Below are 20,185 nucleotides of genomic sequence, written 5' to 3' on the forward strand. Positions count from 1 at the left end.
CATTATTATTCATTAGTGCAATAGGTACAATCCTATAAATATATATGTTCTTGTTATTGTGTGTTTCAATAGTAGATTGTATGTAGCAATCAATGTAAACAAAACAAATACTTAGTAATCATGTAAATTACAGTATAAGCAATGTAGAGAACATTTCGTCGGCAATTTCTTCATGCCTCTGTAGCTCAGTTGGTAGAGCGTCCGCCTAGAAAGCTTTAGGTCACTGGTTCGAGTCCAGTTCGAGGAGAAAAATTTTTTAATTAATTTTTCTGCCTTTAACTCGTTCCTTTGATAACGTCATCCATCTGTTCTGCAGTTGCATGAAGAAATTTCCATTAAGTTAAATTATTAGTGTAATAAGCACATTCTTATTAATTTCGCAACTATGATGTTGTATTAGTAAAATTCATAACATTATTATTAATGTCTTTACATCTAACAACTCCCAATACTCAATTTTTTTCCCCAATTCTCAATTTTAGCACTTTAAATGCTACTGATCGTGTCATATTTCTTATCATTTTTTCCTTTTTTTTACGTAAAAAAGAGTTTAATATTTTAAAAAATATCAAGTAATGTCTTTACTCAATTTTTTTACGAAATATTACGAATTTTCGGCTTCGTTCCTGTTTTTTTTTTCTTTTTTTTTACGTAAAAAAGAGTAATGTCTTTATATCTAACAAGTCCCAATACTCAATTTTTTTACGAAATGTTACGAATTTTTGGCCTCGTTGTTGGTTTTTTCTTTAAATGCCACTGATCGTGTCATATTTTTTATTATTTTTTTCTTTTTTTTTTACGTAAAAAAGAGATTAATATTTTAAAAAATCTCAGGATATTATACACATTTTTTAAAAAGCTTCCCATTTAAATTCTATTGCACGAAAAAGAAAGAAAGGTAGGAGGAAAGAAAAAATGAAAAAAAATTTCAAATTCATATTTCAATATGGTTTCAAATGTTAATGAGGAAGGATGTATGATTTTTTATGCACATTTTGTATTTCCCAATAAGGTAAGTTGAGTAGTGTCGGCTAACAAAAATGTTATTAAAAGTAATATAGGTTGACACATTTCAACAATTTGAATTATCTCATTTCGATTATTCATACGTTACTTATAAAATTGCTTCAAATAATTTCAGTTAGTTTTTAAATTATTAAAAATAAATATGTATGTACCTACTTCCAATAAATTTTTTTTTAAATAATTATTTTAAAACTATTTCAAACATGTTATATTGAGTGCTTCAAAAATTTTGCTGTGCTCTTTTTTCATATTTTATTATCAGGTAAACAAGAGCAATCTATTTATAAAATGTCCCTGCATGTGTATGTATGACCTATCTTAATTCTAAACGGAAAGAATTTTAAAATACCTGAACAAAAATTTTAAAATACCTGTTATTTTACAGTCGGAATTTTCGAGTCATTTGGTAAAATACCATTTATTTCAAAAATAGAAAAATATTCAAATCCGGTCATAAAAATATAAGATTGTTTTTTCCAAACATTTTAAATATTTTTTTTTCTTAGGTAATTGATATAAATGATAGTAAGTTTTTAATATTTTTTCAAATAAAAATAGAGGTAAAATTTTGAAGTTTATATAAAATTTGTATTTAACAAATAATATTTGATTGTATTTTAGATAATATTTTCTAATTCCCTCTTCAAATTTTTTCTTTACTATGTATTTATATCAATATTTAATAATTATCTTTCATTAATTATATTTTCAACTTGACACCACAGTTACTCCTCATGTCTTGAGTTAACTTAACCTATGAGAAAAAAAAGCTGTTCACTTAAAAATAATGAAATGCTTTCAGTAACAAATAAAACGTTGAAGGCGAAGGTTGTGTTTGTTGTTTTTCCGCTTTTTTTTAAATTTTAAAATAATTATCAATGAAAATATTAATATATTTTTTTGATTTTTCAAATATATGTTCTAAATTTTACCTGCTTTATAATAAGTGTGAATTTATTTTAATATTTCTTCTCAAAAAATAGCCACTTCGATTTAAAAAAGGCCATATAAAATAAGGTGTGCTTTCAAGTTTCTCTCTGAGCATTGGGACTTGTTAGATATAAAGACATTAAAAAAGAGTTTAATATTTTAAAAAATCTCAGGATATTATAAGCATTTTTTAAAAAGCTTCCTATTTAAATTCTGTTGCACGAAAAAGAAAGAAAGGTAGGAGGAAAGAAAAAATGAAAAAAAAAAATTGAAATTCATATTCCAGTATGGTTTCAAATGTAAATGAGGAAGGTTGTATGATTTTTTATGCACATTTTGTATTTCCCAATAAGGTAAGTTGAGTAGTGTCGGCTAACAAAAATGTTAAAAGTAATATAACATAGGTTGACACATTTCAACAATTTGAGTTATCTCGTTTCGGTTATTTTTCTTTATGGAATTGTTTCAAATAATTTCAATCAGTTTTTGAATTATTAAAAATAAATATGTTTTTACCTACTTCCAATCAACTTTTTTTGTAGATAATTATTTTAAAACTATTTCACACATGTCATATTCAGTGCTTCAAAAATTTTGTTGCGCTCTCCTTTCATATTTTATTAGCAAGTAAACAAGAATCTATTTATAAAAGCAATCTATTTATAAAATGGCCCTGCCTGTATATGAATCTTAATAGTAAACGCAAATGGACAAAAATTTACTGATATCAGTACCTACTACTTGTCATTTTACAATCGGAGTTTTTGAGTCATTTGCTTAGATACTATTTATTTAAACGATATTCGAATCCGGTCATAAAAAGTTATTATTGTCTTTTCCAAAACCTTTTAAATATTTTTTTACATAGGTAATATATTAAGTTTTAAAAATTTTTCTCAAAAATAGATGTAAAATTTAGAAGTGTATATAAAATTTGTAATTGAAAAATAATATTTGATTGTATTTTAGATATTATTTTCGTATTCCCTTTTCAAATTTTTTCTTTACTTTGTATTCATATCAATATTTAATAATTATCTTTCATTAATTGTATTTTCAATTTGACACCACAGTTACTTCCCATATCTTAAGTTAACTTAGCCTATGAGGAAAAACAGCTGTTCACTTAAAAATAATGAAATGCTTTCGGTAACATATAAAACGTTGAAGGCGAAGGTTGTGCTTGTTGTTTTTCCGCTATTTCAAGAATTTTAAAATAATTATGAATGAAAATATTAATATATTTTCTTGATTTTTCAAATATATTTTCGAATTTTTACCTGCTTTATAATAAATGTGAATTTATTTTAATGTATATTCTCAAAAAATAGCCACTTCGATTTAAAAAAAACCCATATGAAATAAGGTCGTGCTTTCAAGTTTCTCTCTGAGCATTGGGACTTGTTAGATATAAAGACATTATTATTATAATATATTACTTTTTCTGTATACTATTGCATTAGTAAAAAACCAGAACAAAAAAACAAAACAAAGATTTAGAATGAAAATAGAAATAAAATAGAAAAAGAGAATGAGAACAATATTCTTAAATAATGGAATGCATAGCTCGATATTGAGATTGTGTGTACCAATATCTTTTTTCTTTTTAACAACAAAAAATTGAATGAATTTCAAAATTACGTGATCATTATGAATTTCTACTACTATGTTTGCTCTTGTTTTTGAAAAAACTGCTATCAATCACAGAATTACATAATGTTATCGTAATAAAACGAATGTTAAGAATTTTATGTTGAGTTGATGTAGTGTAAATCATCCAAACAATAAAAGTAAAATGAAATGGCGCATAATTTTATTCGCAAATTTAAAATTACGAACAAATTTTCGCTATGTGCAATCTATCACGCATATACAATAAGTCCTCGAGATACGACATCTTCTAATACGACATTTCGAGTTACGACATGATATAAATTTGGATCATTTTTATTCGGCTTACGACATTGTTCCTAATACGACATTGAAAATTTAAAAAAAAAAATAGTTTTTTTGACAGATTTTACCGTTTTTTGAATAAAAATCTATACCGAATTTAGTTATAAGACGAGACTAAAGCACATACTTCAACAATGAACTCTTTCTAGTTAAAAATTCTAGTTAGTAGTTAAGAATACGAATTGAAGTGATAAAATATCAACTTATTTAGATTTTTGTTACATCATTGAATTTTTTTGATTTTGTTATTCATATTTTGTTGTTTTTTTTTCAAACTTTGTTACCTTTTTGTAAAAAAAAAAGGTAAATTACTTTATAACATAGTTTGTCTAATTCACTTTTTGTTTCAATATATTTTTTTTCCTCCTCAAACGACAATTCGAGTTACGACACAAATTTCTGGAACCAAAAATGTTGTATCTCGAGGACTTAGTGTACTTAAATTTTTACTTTTTTTTATATTCATTTATATTGATATATGAATTTTGGGTTTAAAGTAACATTGCTCCTGTAAGAAATTGAGGGACATATTAAGATTACAAAAATTATTATTGTTTAAGTAAAATTTATTTAGATTTTATTAGTTATAACAATTCTTGTAAGTGAATTTTTTTATTTCTTCAGGAACTTGGTTGGTTGTATATATAACTCTTCCTTCTTTAAGATTTTTGTACTCCTGAACAACTTCTTTAATTTCTTTAGGGTCAACATTATTGATAATAAATTTCTTCATTCCTTTTCTTACCTTTATTTGAAAATATATCAATTAAAACGATACATAAAATTATATTTACAATTAGTCAGAAGAAAAACCATAGAAAGTAAAAATATAAAAAGAAAGTCTGAAGAAAACAACAAAAGCAAAACCTCTGAAGGTAATGTAACTCACTCTGAAGATAACGGGCCTTTTACCCTTTACATCAGGAACCATGGGTCGATTCGCGTATAGGTGACTTGAAAAACCTGTGTAAGAAGTTGAAAGAAGAGATCTGCAAACTTAAAGCAGAAAATTTAATTGTTATTGGGACAGCAGAATGCAGTTTCAAATGGCACCGAGCAAGACAAGGTAGGTGCAATCGTGTATAAAACAGAGGAAGAGTTGGCTAGAGAAATCGATTAAATTCTTAAACCCAAAACAAACTCAAAGAAGAGAAAAGCCAAGAGTTCACAAAAAATGGAACCGGCACTAGATATTAATAGCACCAGGATGAAGAAATCACCACCAAAGAAGAATTCTCAACTCAAAAAACATGAACCTCCGCCTGTAATAGTAAGTAGTGTAAGTAATTACATACAGCTAATAAAGATCCTCAAAGAGGAAAGTATTAACGTGAAGGTAGACATGGTGAGCAACGATCAACAAAAAATCAATGTTGAAAATGAAAATGAATATAGACAATTAACTAAAGATAATTGGAATGGCATACTTATAAAAATAAATTGACGAGGCCAACTAAAGTAATGGTCAGAACTTTGCATTCATCATGTAAGCAATAGAATATTAAAGGTGAACTTATCCAAAGGGGATTCAAATGCATAAATGTCATTAATAAAATTAAAGAAATAAAAGAAAATGGTGTAAACACTATTAAGAAGTTGCTACTTTTTATGTTGCCCTTCGATCACACCGAAGACATAAATAAGATATACAAAATAGAATACCTTCACCGCATGAAAGTAAAAGTTAAGCCTCTTATAACCCGCAGTGCGAGAGGTGCCAGAGGTTCGATCATAAACAAAGATTTTGATAAAGAGGGGCTAAATGTGTTAAATGCGCTGGTATTAATATGTCGCAGAATGTGATAAGAAAGATAATTTCAGGACAAATGCGCACACTGTAACGAGGCACACCCTACCAGTTACCGAGGCTGCTTAGTGGCTAAGGAAGTACAAAAAAGGAGAATAAAAAGTAATCGGCCAAAACGGCTCCTGGGTAATCATGAAGGGAGCGCAAAACAATTAATGCTTTAACATCAAATAAGGTAAAAAATGGTACAAACAAGTGGCTTACAAAATTATAGAAAATTATATAGATAAAAGACCTAAGAAAGGCATGCATAATAAAGATATTGACAAAAAAAAAACAATAGAGAAGCCTAAAGAAATTGACGGTAGCATAATGCAAATGATGCAAGACATGCTACTAAGAATTAACGAACTTTCAATTACGAATTTCAACGGAAAAAAGATACACTAAGGTGTAACCCGCAGTTCGAGAGAAAAGATACACTAAGGTGTATCTTTTTGATACCTTCACTAAGGGGTATCTTTTTAAGTAGAGTTAGATGTCTTAGAGTTTAAAACCTTTGTAAAATGTCAGTAAGGAAAATACGAATTGGTACGTGTAATGCAAATGGCATTCTAAGTAGAAATCACGAATTTAAGGTTTTTCTTTTTAAAGCTAGATTAGAGCTAGAAATATCGATGTACGTCTGTTATCAGAAACGCACTTCAAGAAAAAATTGTATGTACTAGTTTATAGATGCTATTGGGCAACTCACTCTGGTAATAATTCAAGACCAGGTATTGTTCTTTTAATTAGGGAAATCAGTATCATATGAGAATTATATATAGGGCTTATTGGCAACTAAAGAAACGAAGTACTCGTTGTGGAAAGAAACGAAGAATATCAAGAAGCCGATAAAGCGAATCCCCCCCGAAATTGATTCCAAATCACCAGTTTGTTTTTAGAGCAAAGCATGCAACAATTGACCAAGTACACAGAATAACAAATGTTGTGGTACAACTGTTAGTGAAAAGGCAAATACGTTCGACATTATTTCTGTATATGGTCCAAGCATTCGATAAAGTTTGGGACGACGGTTTAATATTTAAACTTAAGAAGTTGCAATTCGTGGAGTTACTTGAATCACATTTATCTAACAGGTTTTTAAGTGTTCAAGAATAGACGAAAAAATTACAGAAAATAAGTAATAATATAAGTAAATGGACAAATACATGGAAAATGACAAATACATGGTGATTCTATAATTCACTTTTATTAAGAACGGTTGTGTTGTGATTTCATGGAAAAAATAATTTTTAATTTTTAGTTTCAAATTTCGTAATATAATTTAATAAAAAATATAATTTAATATAAATAGTTACAACTATATTTTTATTTTTTCCTTTATTAAATGAACCAATATCTCAGAAACGTGCTGATTCAAACACAATTGTAAAATACAGCTGACTATATTGTGATATCAACTGTAAATACATCTGACTATGTGATGACTATTTACTCTATATTCAAAATGTGGACATGGTGTTGCAAAACATGGAGAGAACGGTGGATAAAAACTGTGGGTATTTAAAAGAGTATAAATTGGAGTGTGAAAATGCACTAAAACAAATGAATTGGAAATAATGCAACTCCTCCAAACAATAGAAAGCAGTTTTATGAACAGATTGGAACAAATGAAAATCAACCAACTAAAAGAAATGGCTAAAATGTGTTCACAGAAGTGTTCAAAACGAAAAGCGAGAAACTTGATGCTGGTATAAAAAGTACGTTAAAAATTAATTATGCACCGAACTAAAACAAATAAGCAAGAATGAAAATAATGTAGGTCGACGTATGTTATTTTCAAACATTGTAAAACAAAGTGTTAACAATGAAAAAACAAGTACCGCTGGTTATTAAAACTAAAAATAAACAGAAATGTGAGAAAACTAGGTTGGATCTAAATAAGAATGTAGATCCAAAACATTTTAAAAATTATGAATATTGAAAACAGAAAAAATGGTAGTGTTTTGGTGGAAGCAGCAAATAATGAGGAGAGATAAAAAATCAAATGTGCTATTGAAACAAATTTGGAAGACTCATATGACATAAAAATTCCAATAAATATAAACCCAAATATAGAAATAATGTATATGAGCGCAAAATATACATAGGAAATTAAAAATAGGTTTAAAAGCAAAAACCAACATTTAGAATTTAGGAAGCTGAAAGTCATAAAACTCTTTGGAGTGAAAAAACTACAAAACGAAAAATGCTATAATTGAGATTGATAAAGAATCTTTTACTAAAGTAATAGCAAGCGAAAAAGTATCAATTTAATGTGGAAAGATAAAAGTGTTTTAGTCACAAAGCTGCTGAATGTAAAAATCAAGAAACTTGTTTGAATTGCCATAAAAATCGCAAAAATGGAAGATGTAAAAAAGAAAAAATTAATAAGTGCATCAACTGTATCAAAGTGAACGAAAAACTTAAATGTTTTTAAATGTTAATCATGACAAATTTAGCAGAGAATGTCCGCTTTATTAAAAGAAAATAAATGTAAAAAAGGAAAAAATCATCATGAAAGGATATCAATAACAACTGCGGAACTCTGATAGCATTAAAAATAATGAAAACGGAAATAGCAGTGAATTGTGAAACGGAAATTTCGAAACACTCAAACCAAGGGCACGAAAGGGCTGTTAAAAGTAAAAAAAAACATCAACCAAATTAAATGGTAAAATCTTAAATAAATACTTCAATAAAATTTACAAAATGCGCAAACGTTCTTCTTCAAACACTAATGATGCTAATAGTTATGCATTAGCACCAAATAACAACAAGAACAATGCGATTAGCGATATTATTCACAATGATGACATCAACAATAATATTAATAATAGTAATGATAACAACAATAACAATAATAAAAACAATATTAATGATAACAAAAAAGATACTATTATAACGATAAAATTAATTGCAAATATACTAACTGGGTCAAAGGAATAACATTAAATCTACAAGGAGACGTTGAGAATTATAACCAAAATCCAGATAAACATAATAAAAAAGTAGCTAATTCCTTTGTGGATCGAATGGCTCCTCCCATTGTAAAACTTACAAAAAAAGCAATAGAAAGTGATGGTGTGGTGTACGTACTATCTCGGTCCTTGCATACTTCCATGATCAAGGTGATATCTGTTATGATAGTATGAGACAAACTAGCATTAAAGTGCTCATCAATCAAGAGGGCTTACCCACGGATACTCAACAACTTCGTAAAATATGCTATAAATATCGTTAAACAATAGGAATTAAGCAGCAAAAAGTTATAAGAAATCTAAAAATATATAGACGCCATATCAATAACAGACACGGAGAATACCTCCAGAAAGTTCAAGTAAATTGGCATGATTATATAATAGGTATAAAATGTGGTGAAACATATTAATTTTAATCAAATAGGTAAATTAAATATTTTATACCTGCACATATGCACAGTATTAGACACAAAATTCTGGAACTTGAAAAGTTAATACAGACCTATAAAATTGTGGATTTTGTTATTCTGACGGAAGTATGGATTTTTGAAAATGAAGTTGACGTACACATCATAGAAAATATCAAAGCTGTATATAGTTAAATAACAAAGTACACTACAATGAAAAAAATTGAAATATATAATTTTACTGTCATTAAAATTTTAAATACACAACCAAAAGTTAAGATAGGTACCTTATACAAACCACCTGTTGAAAATTGCACGCTTTTTGCCGACTACTTAGAAACGAAAATAGACCAGCTGACACAATGCATCTTCTTTACTGATGTCAACATAAATACAATGGAAGTTCCCGTATTCTACCTTCCTGAACTCGAACTTCTCTTATACTCGAACTTTTTATTTACAGTAAAACGTTACATCTGTTTTTTCATACAAAACAATCTTTCATACTCGAAAATCTCTCGTACTTGAAATTTTCTACTACTCGAACTATTTTTGAGTCTTTTTTGTGACGACGAAAAGTATTCAGATGCATTAACATCAGATATTTTCTGTTTCATAAAGCCTTCTTCTTCGTTTTAAGAGTTTTTTAAAAATTTAGATAAGTTCGAAAAATCTTTTTAAAGCAAAATAAAGAGAATGCGGCAAACATGTATCTTTGATTTTTTCCCATACCTCATATACACAATACATAATATGTGTAACAAATCAAAATTATATGTACGTATGTGTGTATGTGTGAATATAAAAAAATAAAAAAATTTTTTTGTAATTTCATGTTTACTTTATTTTGGTTTTTTTAAGGAATTTATTATTTACTTTAATACCTTTTTTCTTTATAACGCTTATTTTGTTGGAGAAGTTGTATAAAATAAAAATTACCAGCACAAAATCACATACAAAATTGAAGACGGCGACATATCTGATCATAAAACTGCTTTTGTTAGTTTAGATTTAATAAAACATGTGATAAAACCTAACGCTAAGCGATCACTTACTAGAGTAGATTACGATAAAATGTATGAAATAGTCAGTTATGGGTTAAGTGAGAAAAATATTATTGAAGTTGATAAATTAATTCATATTATACAGGAGGCTAAAGAAAATAGTACTACGACTCATACAATAAGGTCAAGAAGCAATACGTGGATAACACCTTTTATTATTAATAAATAAGAAATTAAGCGCTTTTTATATAAGGCACATAAAAAGGATCAGCATAGCACAATTAAAAAAATAAGTATTTAAGAATGAAAAAGGAATTAAAAAACTGATTATTCAAGCAAAGAGAATTGTAACATATGTACAATCAACATACGCAATATATGCAGACGACACAAACTTAATGGCAACAACAAAAGCCTTAGATTAATTGGAACACTTTTTCAATAAAAATCTTCAAATTCTCTCACGCATCAAATTGAAAAAATGATCTCGCATCAATTGGCTTAACGGAAATACACTGCATAATTGCTCAAAAAACCTGTTACATAATATTTAAAAAAACCTAAAGAAAAGTGAAAATATTATAATACAAAGACAGGAACATGTAAAATATTTTGGAATATACATAGATGATGTCAGATCATCATATGGGATAAGCATATAAAACAGTTAAGAGTAGTATAAGAATAGAATAAGAATAGTATATAAACAGTTAAAAGTAGGCGGTGTGCCAGCTAAAGCAGCAAAATTGATACATAATGGGCATATATTGTCGAAAATTCGATACAACATAGGCAGCTGGAGTCACTGTATAAAATTCCATGTCGATCAAATGGGTATAGTTACGAACAAATGAGCTAAATATAAGTCAACTCATCTATTTCGGGAAGTACAAATATGTGTTCAAGATTATAAACAATAAGATGAAATCATCGTTATCAATCACTGCTGTATAGCTATAACACCAGACACAGAGGGCATTTATTGGTACCCAGAGTGATTTCTACTATGAAATTAAATGGTTTAGAATATAACAGTGCAATAAGGATGTACAACACATTACCAAATGAAATAAAAAATTTTAAAAAGTTAAATGATTTCAAAATTAGTTTTAAAATTATTTAAAGAATTTAAGAAATTAATGTATGCGGAATAAAAATGAACGTGAGTTTTCGTAAATTTAGTTCTTAAGATTTGAAGCGTTTGTAGAGTTTAATTTCTTATATACAATTTTATACAAATTGTCTGAAATTAAATAAATAAATAAATAAATAAATAAATAAATAAATATGCAATATATATAAAACAAGATAAAAAAAACGAGAAAAAAAATAGAGTTGACCCTGTCAACTCTGTGATGCCCGTACGAATTTATTATCCTATGTACGAATAAATATGCCATAACTAACTATGGGACAGACTATGACTTTAAGTTGCCGTGTTACCATATTAATTTATGCGAAATTTCAGTACTGTGTTTTTCAAAATACTGTGTGTGGCAGACTACTATTGAACTTGTATGGCAGCTACCAGAAAGAACCCAGAAATTTTAACGAATTTTATGCAGCCCATCGGCCCTACTAAAATATTTGCTTGTGTGAAATTTCAATACCACAGCTTTTATAGTTTCCGAGGTATAGCCAAATAACTTTTGAAGTTGTACGACAGCTACCAGAAGGAGCCAAGCAATTTCAACAACTTTTACGAGACACATTGGCCCTGTTTGTGTGAAATTTCAATACCACAGCTTTTATAGTTTCTGACATATAGCCAAATAACTTTTGAAGTTGTATGTCAGGTACCAGAAGGAGCCAAGCAATTTCAACGACTTTTACCAAACACATTGGCTCTACTAATATATTTGCTTGTGTGAAATTTCAACACCATAGCTTTTATAGTTTGTGAGATATACGCAAATAAATTTTGAAGTTGTATGGCAGCTACCTGAACCGGTACCCCGATCATGTCCAATTTAAATAGGGTTCTGGAACTTACTACAATGAATCTTTTGTGAAAATTCGTTGAACTTAGCTCAATTAGTTTTTGAGTTATCGTTGGGACGGACGGACGGACGGATAGACAAAGCTAAATCAACTCAGAATTTGACGCTGATCAAAAGTCTATACACTTGAGTCTATATCTAAGACCATTATTTCTTAGCGTTACAAACGATAAGGCAAATTTAGTATACGCTTCGAATATACGTTCGTATGGGTGTAATAAGGCTGAATAAGTCTGTGAAAGTAAGGGAGTTTTCGTTTATTCAGTTCTAGAATAGTTTTAGCTTGTAGTACGTTCGAAAATTCACGATACATAAAGAAATGAATAGATAAAGAAATGTTAGAAATGGCATGAATTTTGTCGCTTTTTCATGTTTTTTTTTTCTTAAATTTAAATTTCAAAATGGCAGATTCAGGTATTGAATGGTTATTAAAGTAAGTTTTCTTTAAGTCTTCAAATCTTGTTAAAATTTTCTTATTTTTCAATGAATTGTCCTAAGTCTGTACATGTGAACAAACAAAAATTTATTGAACGCACCATAATTGAGTTTGAATGGTTTTACAGTATGAATCCAAAATACAGAAAAATACCTAGGTATGACGTTGGGTATCAAACTCAGATGGAAAGAACATATAAAGAAGAAGACAATAGAATTAGAAAATAAATGTAGAGGAAACTATTGGCTCCTACGTCGTGTGTCTGGATTGTCAACATACCATAAGGTGTTGATATACTACCAAATGACGAAGTGTATATGGATGTATGGCTTATAGTTATGGGGTTGTGCCAAACAAATATGTCAAACAAGTACAAACTTTCCAGAACAAGGTCCTTCGTAATATGGTGGATGCTTCTTGGGGTGTGTGCAATAGCGATATTCATAGAGATCTGGATGTCCCCCTAGTAAGTAAAGAGATAAAGAGCCACGTCATGAAACATAGTTTGCGTTAGGAACAACATGTAAATTTCGAGGCCTCCCGACTTACTGGGGAGGGGGTTTGGATACAAAGACTAGTTAATCCCGAGGCAAAATAGACCTAGTTAGTTCACTAGTTAGTTAGTATTGACTAACTATAGTCAGTTTGACTAGTTTTAAGATTTTTTGACTATCAAGGTGTGTTTTAGGTTTGGCTAAAGTCCCCTACTATTGATAGGTCTGATGATAAACGAAAACCCCCTAAAGGTAAATTCCGTGACATTAAAAAATATTATTATTTTTCTTAAATCACAAAATTAACCCTTAAAATCGAGCATTATATTAACCCCTCTTTAAATTAATTTTTGCTAAACTAATATAACTAAATATATGTAATTTTAGAAATAGTTTCATATGAATGAAAATAATTTGAATAGTAAGGTAGGAATAGTAAGGTAGGAAGGTAGGTATACATAGACTGTATTTAAAAGCAGTATTTTCACTTGTTGAAGGGAAAAGTGCTACAATACAAACCATTGGTTTGACCCAATTTTATTTATATCACAATAATTTGGAATTACAATATTGTACATATTTGAATTCTCTATTTTTATTTGAAAATTTTACATTATCAATTTCAATGGTATAATTATTGAACGAAGTTATACAGTTTTTGTTAAATGAATATGTTATATTATTACAATCTTTTAACAATTTATGATTTACAGCATTTTTTGCTAAAATTGATCCTTGATCTAGTTTTACAATGTCTAAGTTTTTTCAATTGTTCTTAAACAATTTGCATAAGACTTTATAAAAAAATTTGTTATAAAATTTGATGATACTTTAATTTATTATATTTTTCCTGGGTTATATGGGGATAATATTATTTTGGAATAATTTGATATCTGAATTTATAATTTCGATTTCTTGAAATTTAGAATGTGGTACCGCCACAATTTTATACTTGATACCTTTTTCCTCATTTATAATTGGTAATCGTAAAACAAAAATTAAACTATTACTATTTGTTGCTGCCAAGTAGTCAATATTAGTCAATATTTGTAAGCAATTGTAATTGCTGTAATTGCTTAGTTATATATCGGTTTTCGACCGTGATGTCTTTTAAAATTTTATTTATATTCAAATGGTTTTTATTAATAGTTTCCTGCAATATTTTAAATTATTTTGAATATTGTTATTAATCTTCATTTGATTATTTTGCTTATTTGTTAGGTTATGAATATTAAAATCTAGAGTCTTTACATTTTCTTTCGATTCAAGTCTGTCGTCTTCATCCTTGTGTCAAAACTCCATTTTAGAAATGAGCCACCAACATTAATTTGTGACCTCTTACATCTAAAAGGAATCAACGTTTTAAAAGTATGTTTTATTTTACTAATTTTGTCGTTCAAAATTTTAAAAGAAGAATCGATTTCTGATAAATAAAACGAAACGTTAATGCTAGAGTCTATTAGATTTATTATATCGTTAATGTCGCCGAAATTTACACTGTGAAAGATTTTAATTTAACTATCTATAATAGGATTCGCTCTTGTTGAATTAAAGTGTAACCAGATTCTGTTTCCCCATTGAAATTTTTGCTACAGTATTGTTTAGAAGCAAAACAAGTACCAAGATTTGCAGTATTATTTTAAAAATTGTTGTTGTTTTTTGTGTTACTTAAAAAATATATATGTATATTTTCTTTTAATTCTAGTTGGATAATATAATTGGCAATTAATTGGCAAATAATTCAACTAATTTTCTTTTGAGTATGTATGAAGTTTAGACTACGAATATTTTCCTAATATATTTTGTCCTAATATTGAATCAAAATTTTTATTTTTTAAAGATAGTATTCTTCATATTTTCATGATTAAATTCAAGAAGAACGTCAGTTATTAAGGTATAATAGATTTTATTATTGCCAAACAGAGTATTAATTTCAATCGATTGTTTTAAGTTCAATATTGTTTTTTTTATTTTGGGAAATAATATGTTATTTATGAAAGAGGTAGAACAACCAGTGTCTATTAGACAATTATTTATTTTATTATTAATGGTAAATTCAACTATTGGTAAAGAATTTTCCGAGGCTCTAAAGGAAAATTTTCTTCAAATAATATATTTTGAGAATTATTTAATGTTACGAAAATTACGTCAACATCTATCAGTTCTGGGGCTGCTTGTTGTTATTACTATTAATTTGTTAGTTATTAAAATATCTAGAATATCCACTTTGATTACGGTTAAATCTACTTTGAACAGGTATTGTAATTAAAATGGTTGTTATTTTTAGGGTTAAATTTGAATTTGAATTATTATTATAGTTCTTATAGTTAGTATGTGGATAATTCCTTGAGTTAAAGTTTATTGAAATTACAAAAGATATGAAGACAGTAAATCTGATGACTTGGAGTTCGAGCTTTTGAAACCCACTATTAATTTATGAATTTCTGATGCCGTAAAAGGTTCAAAAAAGAAACTTCCACGGCCATATGTTTCAGGAATAATAGCTGACGAAACCCAATTACGATCAAGAATTTTACTACTATCACAACAAATTTTCACCAACACTATTAAAATGTTTACTAAAACAGTTGGAAACTTCAGAAGGATTACTTAACAGACTCCTCTTCAAGCACAATATCAGGATCTAAAACCATATCTTTATTTAAAATAGAATTCATAATTTGTCATTCAACTTTAGAATTACCCCTATTTGCATTCAATTTACTAAAGTAGTAATTATCTTTTGTTCTTAATTTTAACCTTAACGTTTTTGCATAATTTTTTATAATAAGAAACTAAACGAACATTATTTGGATTCTTTTTAACTTTCGGACGTAATTTATTTCCTTTCTTAATAAAATTAATAAGACCATTTGTCATCCACGGCTTCAATTTTTTGTCCCTATTACGTATCATAACACTAGTACTTGCAATGTGTTTCATAAGAATATCATAAAAGATCGAATAAGCAACCGAAGTATCATCCACAATATAAACATCAGACCAGGATTCAAACAATAAAGCTGTCCTCAATTTATTAAAATCAATTTTTTGAAACGAATTCTCATAAATATAATTATTAGGTCGAATCACAGACGAATATTCAATTTTTAAACTTAACATGGAATGGTCAGTTATAGGTCCAAAACTTCACCAAAAATCAAAAATTTATTATTATTACACAGTCTCATAAAGATATGGTCAATGCAAGAACCAGAAACTGGCCGGGTAATTTCTGAAATTATAGATTCAAGCCCTAACGAAGACAATAAAAGAAGATAATCATCAATTTCTCTGCCCTGGTACAAGATGTTAATATTGAAATCCCCCAGTAGAAACAAATTTTTGCAAGTGATATCTGATAAGAAACTAAAAAATTCTGTATTAAATTCTGTAATTGAAGATCTATATAATCTACAAACTCCGACGAAGCAATATTCAATATTATCAATAGTACAAAAAACTTTTAAAACATCAGCACTTGTCAAATTATAGTTAAACGTACTACAATTATATTTATTCTTATAATACACACATACACCAGCAGCAGAATATAATGAATTACATGCAGCATTAAACGAGTAACTAGGAATACTAAAATCATCCACTTCCCAATCGAATATCCAAATTTCACTTATAAATAATAAATCTGGAAGAACTTCCAATGAATTAAGATATCCTAAAAGTAACAAATAGTTTACCCTTAAACTTCTTATGTTTTGATGCAAAACCAAAAACTTTGACTTTATTATAACTAAAAATAATAAAAAAAATAAAAATTTTACAAAAATTATATAACAATATCTAAAAAATTAATTACAATATGTGAATAAGGAGAATTATTAAAAAATGATAAACAAGAGAAAGTATTTTATTAAGCTTTGAGTAGATTATAAAAAATTAGTTTATGGAAATAAATGCAGTTCGACAAATAAATACTTAACTAATAATGTTGGAAATTCTATTTAAATCCTCAAAGCACGTAATTTCCAGTCTATCACTTCCTTCAATTTTTCTCATATAAATCGTGGAATTCCGAATCCACAAAAATTTGTAACTCCTTTCCTTTTTTATTTCTTGGGCTTTTTTCAATAAAGATTTGTAAAACAAAGTTAGACTATTGTTAACATATACTTTTTTATTCACAAAGTCACTATTAGCTTCTCCAGAAACACCGAAGTTTTTAGTTTTTAAAAATTTTTTACAATTCATTATTTTTTGCTTGCAGTTCATTGAAGAAAATTTAACAAAAATAATATTTTTATTAGACTTATTTTTATTTACATTATTATGTTTGATGTAACAATTGGTAATGTCACTTTCACTCAAATTTTCATTGCACATCTGAGAAAAGAGAGATAATACTTTCTCTTTCACAATATTTGAGTTAACATTTGGCAATCCAACAACATCAACACATTTTTTCATTTTATTTTGCTCTAGCTTATTTACTTTTAACTCAAGAGACATAATTTTTTTTATTGAGTGTTTCTTTTTTTTCTATAAGTTTATTAATTTGAGTTTTATTTTCTGCTAGCATTTGTTTCATTTCTAAATTCAGAGCATACAAAAATGGAAGAGTAACATTATTTGTTTGACTACCTGAAGAACCATTTGTTTTTTGCTGGTTTGTAATTGACTTAGTAGTAGACATATTTTGTGGTAAAGTAAGCGAATTAATACTTGTAGCAATAGAATTTTTAATATTATCTTGTGTATTTGCTTGTGTATTGGTTATACTTATCGTAAGAGAGTTGATTGTATGACTAACACTCTCATCGTTAACAGATTGCCGGCGTTGCCAGTCGACAAATGGAGCATGTATATGATGTATTGTTTTTATTCATATAATCAATCTCATTTTGAGACAATTTAGCACAATGAGCATGCAATATACCGTTGCAGTCACCACATTCAATAGCAAGAGAACTACGCTGAACCTTACCGCTACAAATAGCACATGTTGGTAGTATATTGAATCTAAATAATTTAATTAAATAATTTTCCTTTATTTTGTACTTAATGAAGTAGAAAGATCTTATCACAAATTCAAAGATACAGAATATAATATTAGTATAAATTATCCAATTAAAATTTTCAGTGCAATTATACTAAAAATAAAATTTATTTATTTAAGAGAAAATTCAAGTAGCTCTGAACCCCACAAAACTACATGAAAATATATTATTAAGTTTTAAAAATTTTTCTGAAATAAAAATAGAAGTAAAATTTAGAAGTGTATATAAAATTTGTAAATAATATTTGATTGTATTTTAGAAATTATTTTCTAATGCCTTCTTCAAATTTTCTCTTTACTATGTATTCATATCAATAGTTATCTTTCATTAATTATATTTTCAACTTGACACCACAGTTACTTCCCATATCTTCAGTTAACTTACTCTATGAGAAAAAAAAGCTGTTCACTTAAAAATAATGAAATGCTTTCAGTAACATATAAAACGTCGAAGGCGAAGGTTGTGCTTGTTGTTTTTCCGCTGTTTTAAGAATTTTAAAATAAAATGAATGAAAATATTAATATATTTTCTTGATTTTTCAAATATCTTTTCGCAATTTTACCTGCTTTATAATAAGTGTGAATATATTTCAATATTTCTTCTCAAAAACTAGCCACTTCGATTTAAAAAAACCCATATAAAATAAGGTCGTGCTTTCAAGTTTCTCTCTGAGCATTGGGACTTGTTAGATATAAAGATATTAGTACAGCGATAAAACTAAAAACAAAAAGTACTTTAAAAAAAACGCTTACTTACAACAAATGACGAAACAAGCAATGAAAATATTGTGAAAATTAAGAAGAAAGCTCAAAAAAGGTAGCAAAATTTTGTTTCCTTCAAATTCTAAAACAAAACCTTCGCAGCACGACAAAACTGATTTATGTTGTACATTTTCCAAAGAACATGAACAGATTCATTTTTGAAATCGCTCAAAGCCTTCTGAAGACAAAACGCGGAAACTTTTATACCATTTATTTTCGATATTTTTGTTTTCCTCTTATTTTCGCTAATGTTGCCGATATTTATGCAAAATTGTCGTAGCGAGAGTATTGATAGATAAATAATGGTACTTTCGGGGTTAATATCGATATTCTTCATAACGATAAAAATATCGTTCATTTGTACTCCTGATTAGCGACGCTATTTCAACATATTTTATATTGAATCTCGCGTAATGAATTATTATAAAAGTTATATTTTTTGTAAATTAATTTGTGTATTTATTCTCTTTACACATGGAATTCTCTTTACATATAGAATTATAATACAACGAATTAAAAATAATAAAGGAAGGGGCATCTTTGTTTCTATTTCGCTCACACTCCTTAAAAAATCGAAACTTGAAAAAAACATAATGAAGGTACGTCCGAGCATTGTCAGATTCACATTAAATGCCGTTAAATATTGTTTTTTTTTTTTTAGAAAATTACGCGCCGTTATTTAAAAAGTAAACAAAGAATATTTTGTTACTATATTTATACAATTAGTGCAGTTTGTAAATAAAGTATCATAAAATATTTAATAATAATAGTTAAAAAAAATATTATTTTATAAAAACTTTTATTGAGATTCATTCACTTGTAATAAAAAAATTATAACAAATGAAAAATAAAAAAAAAAATTGGGGGAAAAAAAAGGTGTATAGTTCTGAATCGCTATTACCATTTGCAAAAACAAATAGTTTTTTTACACCATATACATACATGTGAATGTTATTCATTAAAAGAAATATTCATTCAATAGAATTTCGATTAATTCATAATTTTTAATTTTATTAAGTTTTTAATTTTGCAAAGAAAGCATTTGTTTTTGTTTTGTTTCACATTAAAATTACTTCGGATAACATAATTTTACCAGGACTGAATTTTTTGAAGCAAAGTGAGTTTGTGTTTGATAAAATGTAGCATACAAACAAATATTTTAAATGGTCTTTTGTTTTCTATAATTAAAGTTTTCCTAGAAATGATGAAATGAAATATTTCTCTTTATGTTGATAAAAAAAAAATGAAGACGTTCCGATGCCGTTGAATTCAATAAGTAACATAAAATATTAGTATGAATTATTTATAAAATATTGATGACAACTGTAATGTACAAAGATGGATGACAACAGCAATTTTAGCACTAGTGGATGAAAAAAGAAC

At 27.6% G+C, this 20,185-nt stretch overlaps 1 protein-coding gene across 3 annotated transcripts; it reads right to left on the bottom strand.

Moving 5' to 3' along the window:
- Nucleotides 1-4,477: 4,477 nt before the first annotated feature.
- Nucleotides 4,478-17,687, bottom strand: LOC129619359 (uncharacterized). Of its 3 annotated transcripts, none has more exons than XM_055534602.1 (4): nucleotides 16,964-17,679; nucleotides 16,725-16,774; nucleotides 16,559-16,672; nucleotides 4,478-4,657 (listed from the first exon to the last, which is right to left on the bottom strand). In XM_055534602.1, the coding sequence occupies exons 1-4, from the start codon at nucleotides 17,491-17,493 to the stop codon at nucleotides 4,623-4,625; spliced, it is 729 nt and encodes a 242-aa protein (XP_055390577.1). In that variant the 5' UTR covers nucleotides 17,494-17,679; the 3' UTR covers nucleotides 4,478-4,622. The 3 variants fall into 3 exon arrangements, 2 of the variants coding, with proteins under 2 accessions (XP_055390577.1, XP_055390576.1); XR_008697860.1 differs by lacking the exon at nucleotides 4,478-4,657 and adding an exon at nucleotides 12,592-14,176 and having other exon boundaries at nucleotides 14,275-16,672; nucleotides 16,964-17,687; XM_055534601.1 differs by lacking the exon at nucleotides 4,478-4,657 and having other exon boundaries at nucleotides 12,592-16,672; nucleotides 16,964-17,687.
- Between the last annotated feature and the right edge of the window lie 2,498 nt (nucleotides 17,688-20,185).

This window comes from Condylostylus longicornis, unplaced genomic scaffold, assembly GCF_029603195.1.
Source record: "Condylostylus longicornis isolate FDR11 unplaced genomic scaffold, ASM2960319v2 ptg000012l, whole genome shotgun sequence".
NCBI classification, from domain to species: domain Eukaryota; kingdom Metazoa; phylum Arthropoda; class Insecta; order Diptera; family Dolichopodidae; genus Condylostylus; species Condylostylus longicornis.

Excerpts from the sequence above, each read along its gene's own strand:
- LOC129619359 (XM_055534601.1), bottom strand. The coding sequence starts at position 17,493 with ATGTCTCTTGAGTTAAAAGTAAATAAGCTAGAGCAAAATAAAATGAAA. Across the intron at positions 16,775-16,963 it reads ATTTCCAACATTATTAGTTA|TAATAAAGTCAAAGTTTTTG; the intron begins AGTATTTATTTG and ends TATTTTTAGTTA. Across the intron at positions 16,673-16,724 it reads AAAACATAAGAAGTTTAAGG|ATTTATTATTTATAAGTGAA; the intron begins GTAAACTATTTG and ends AAGTTCTTCCAG.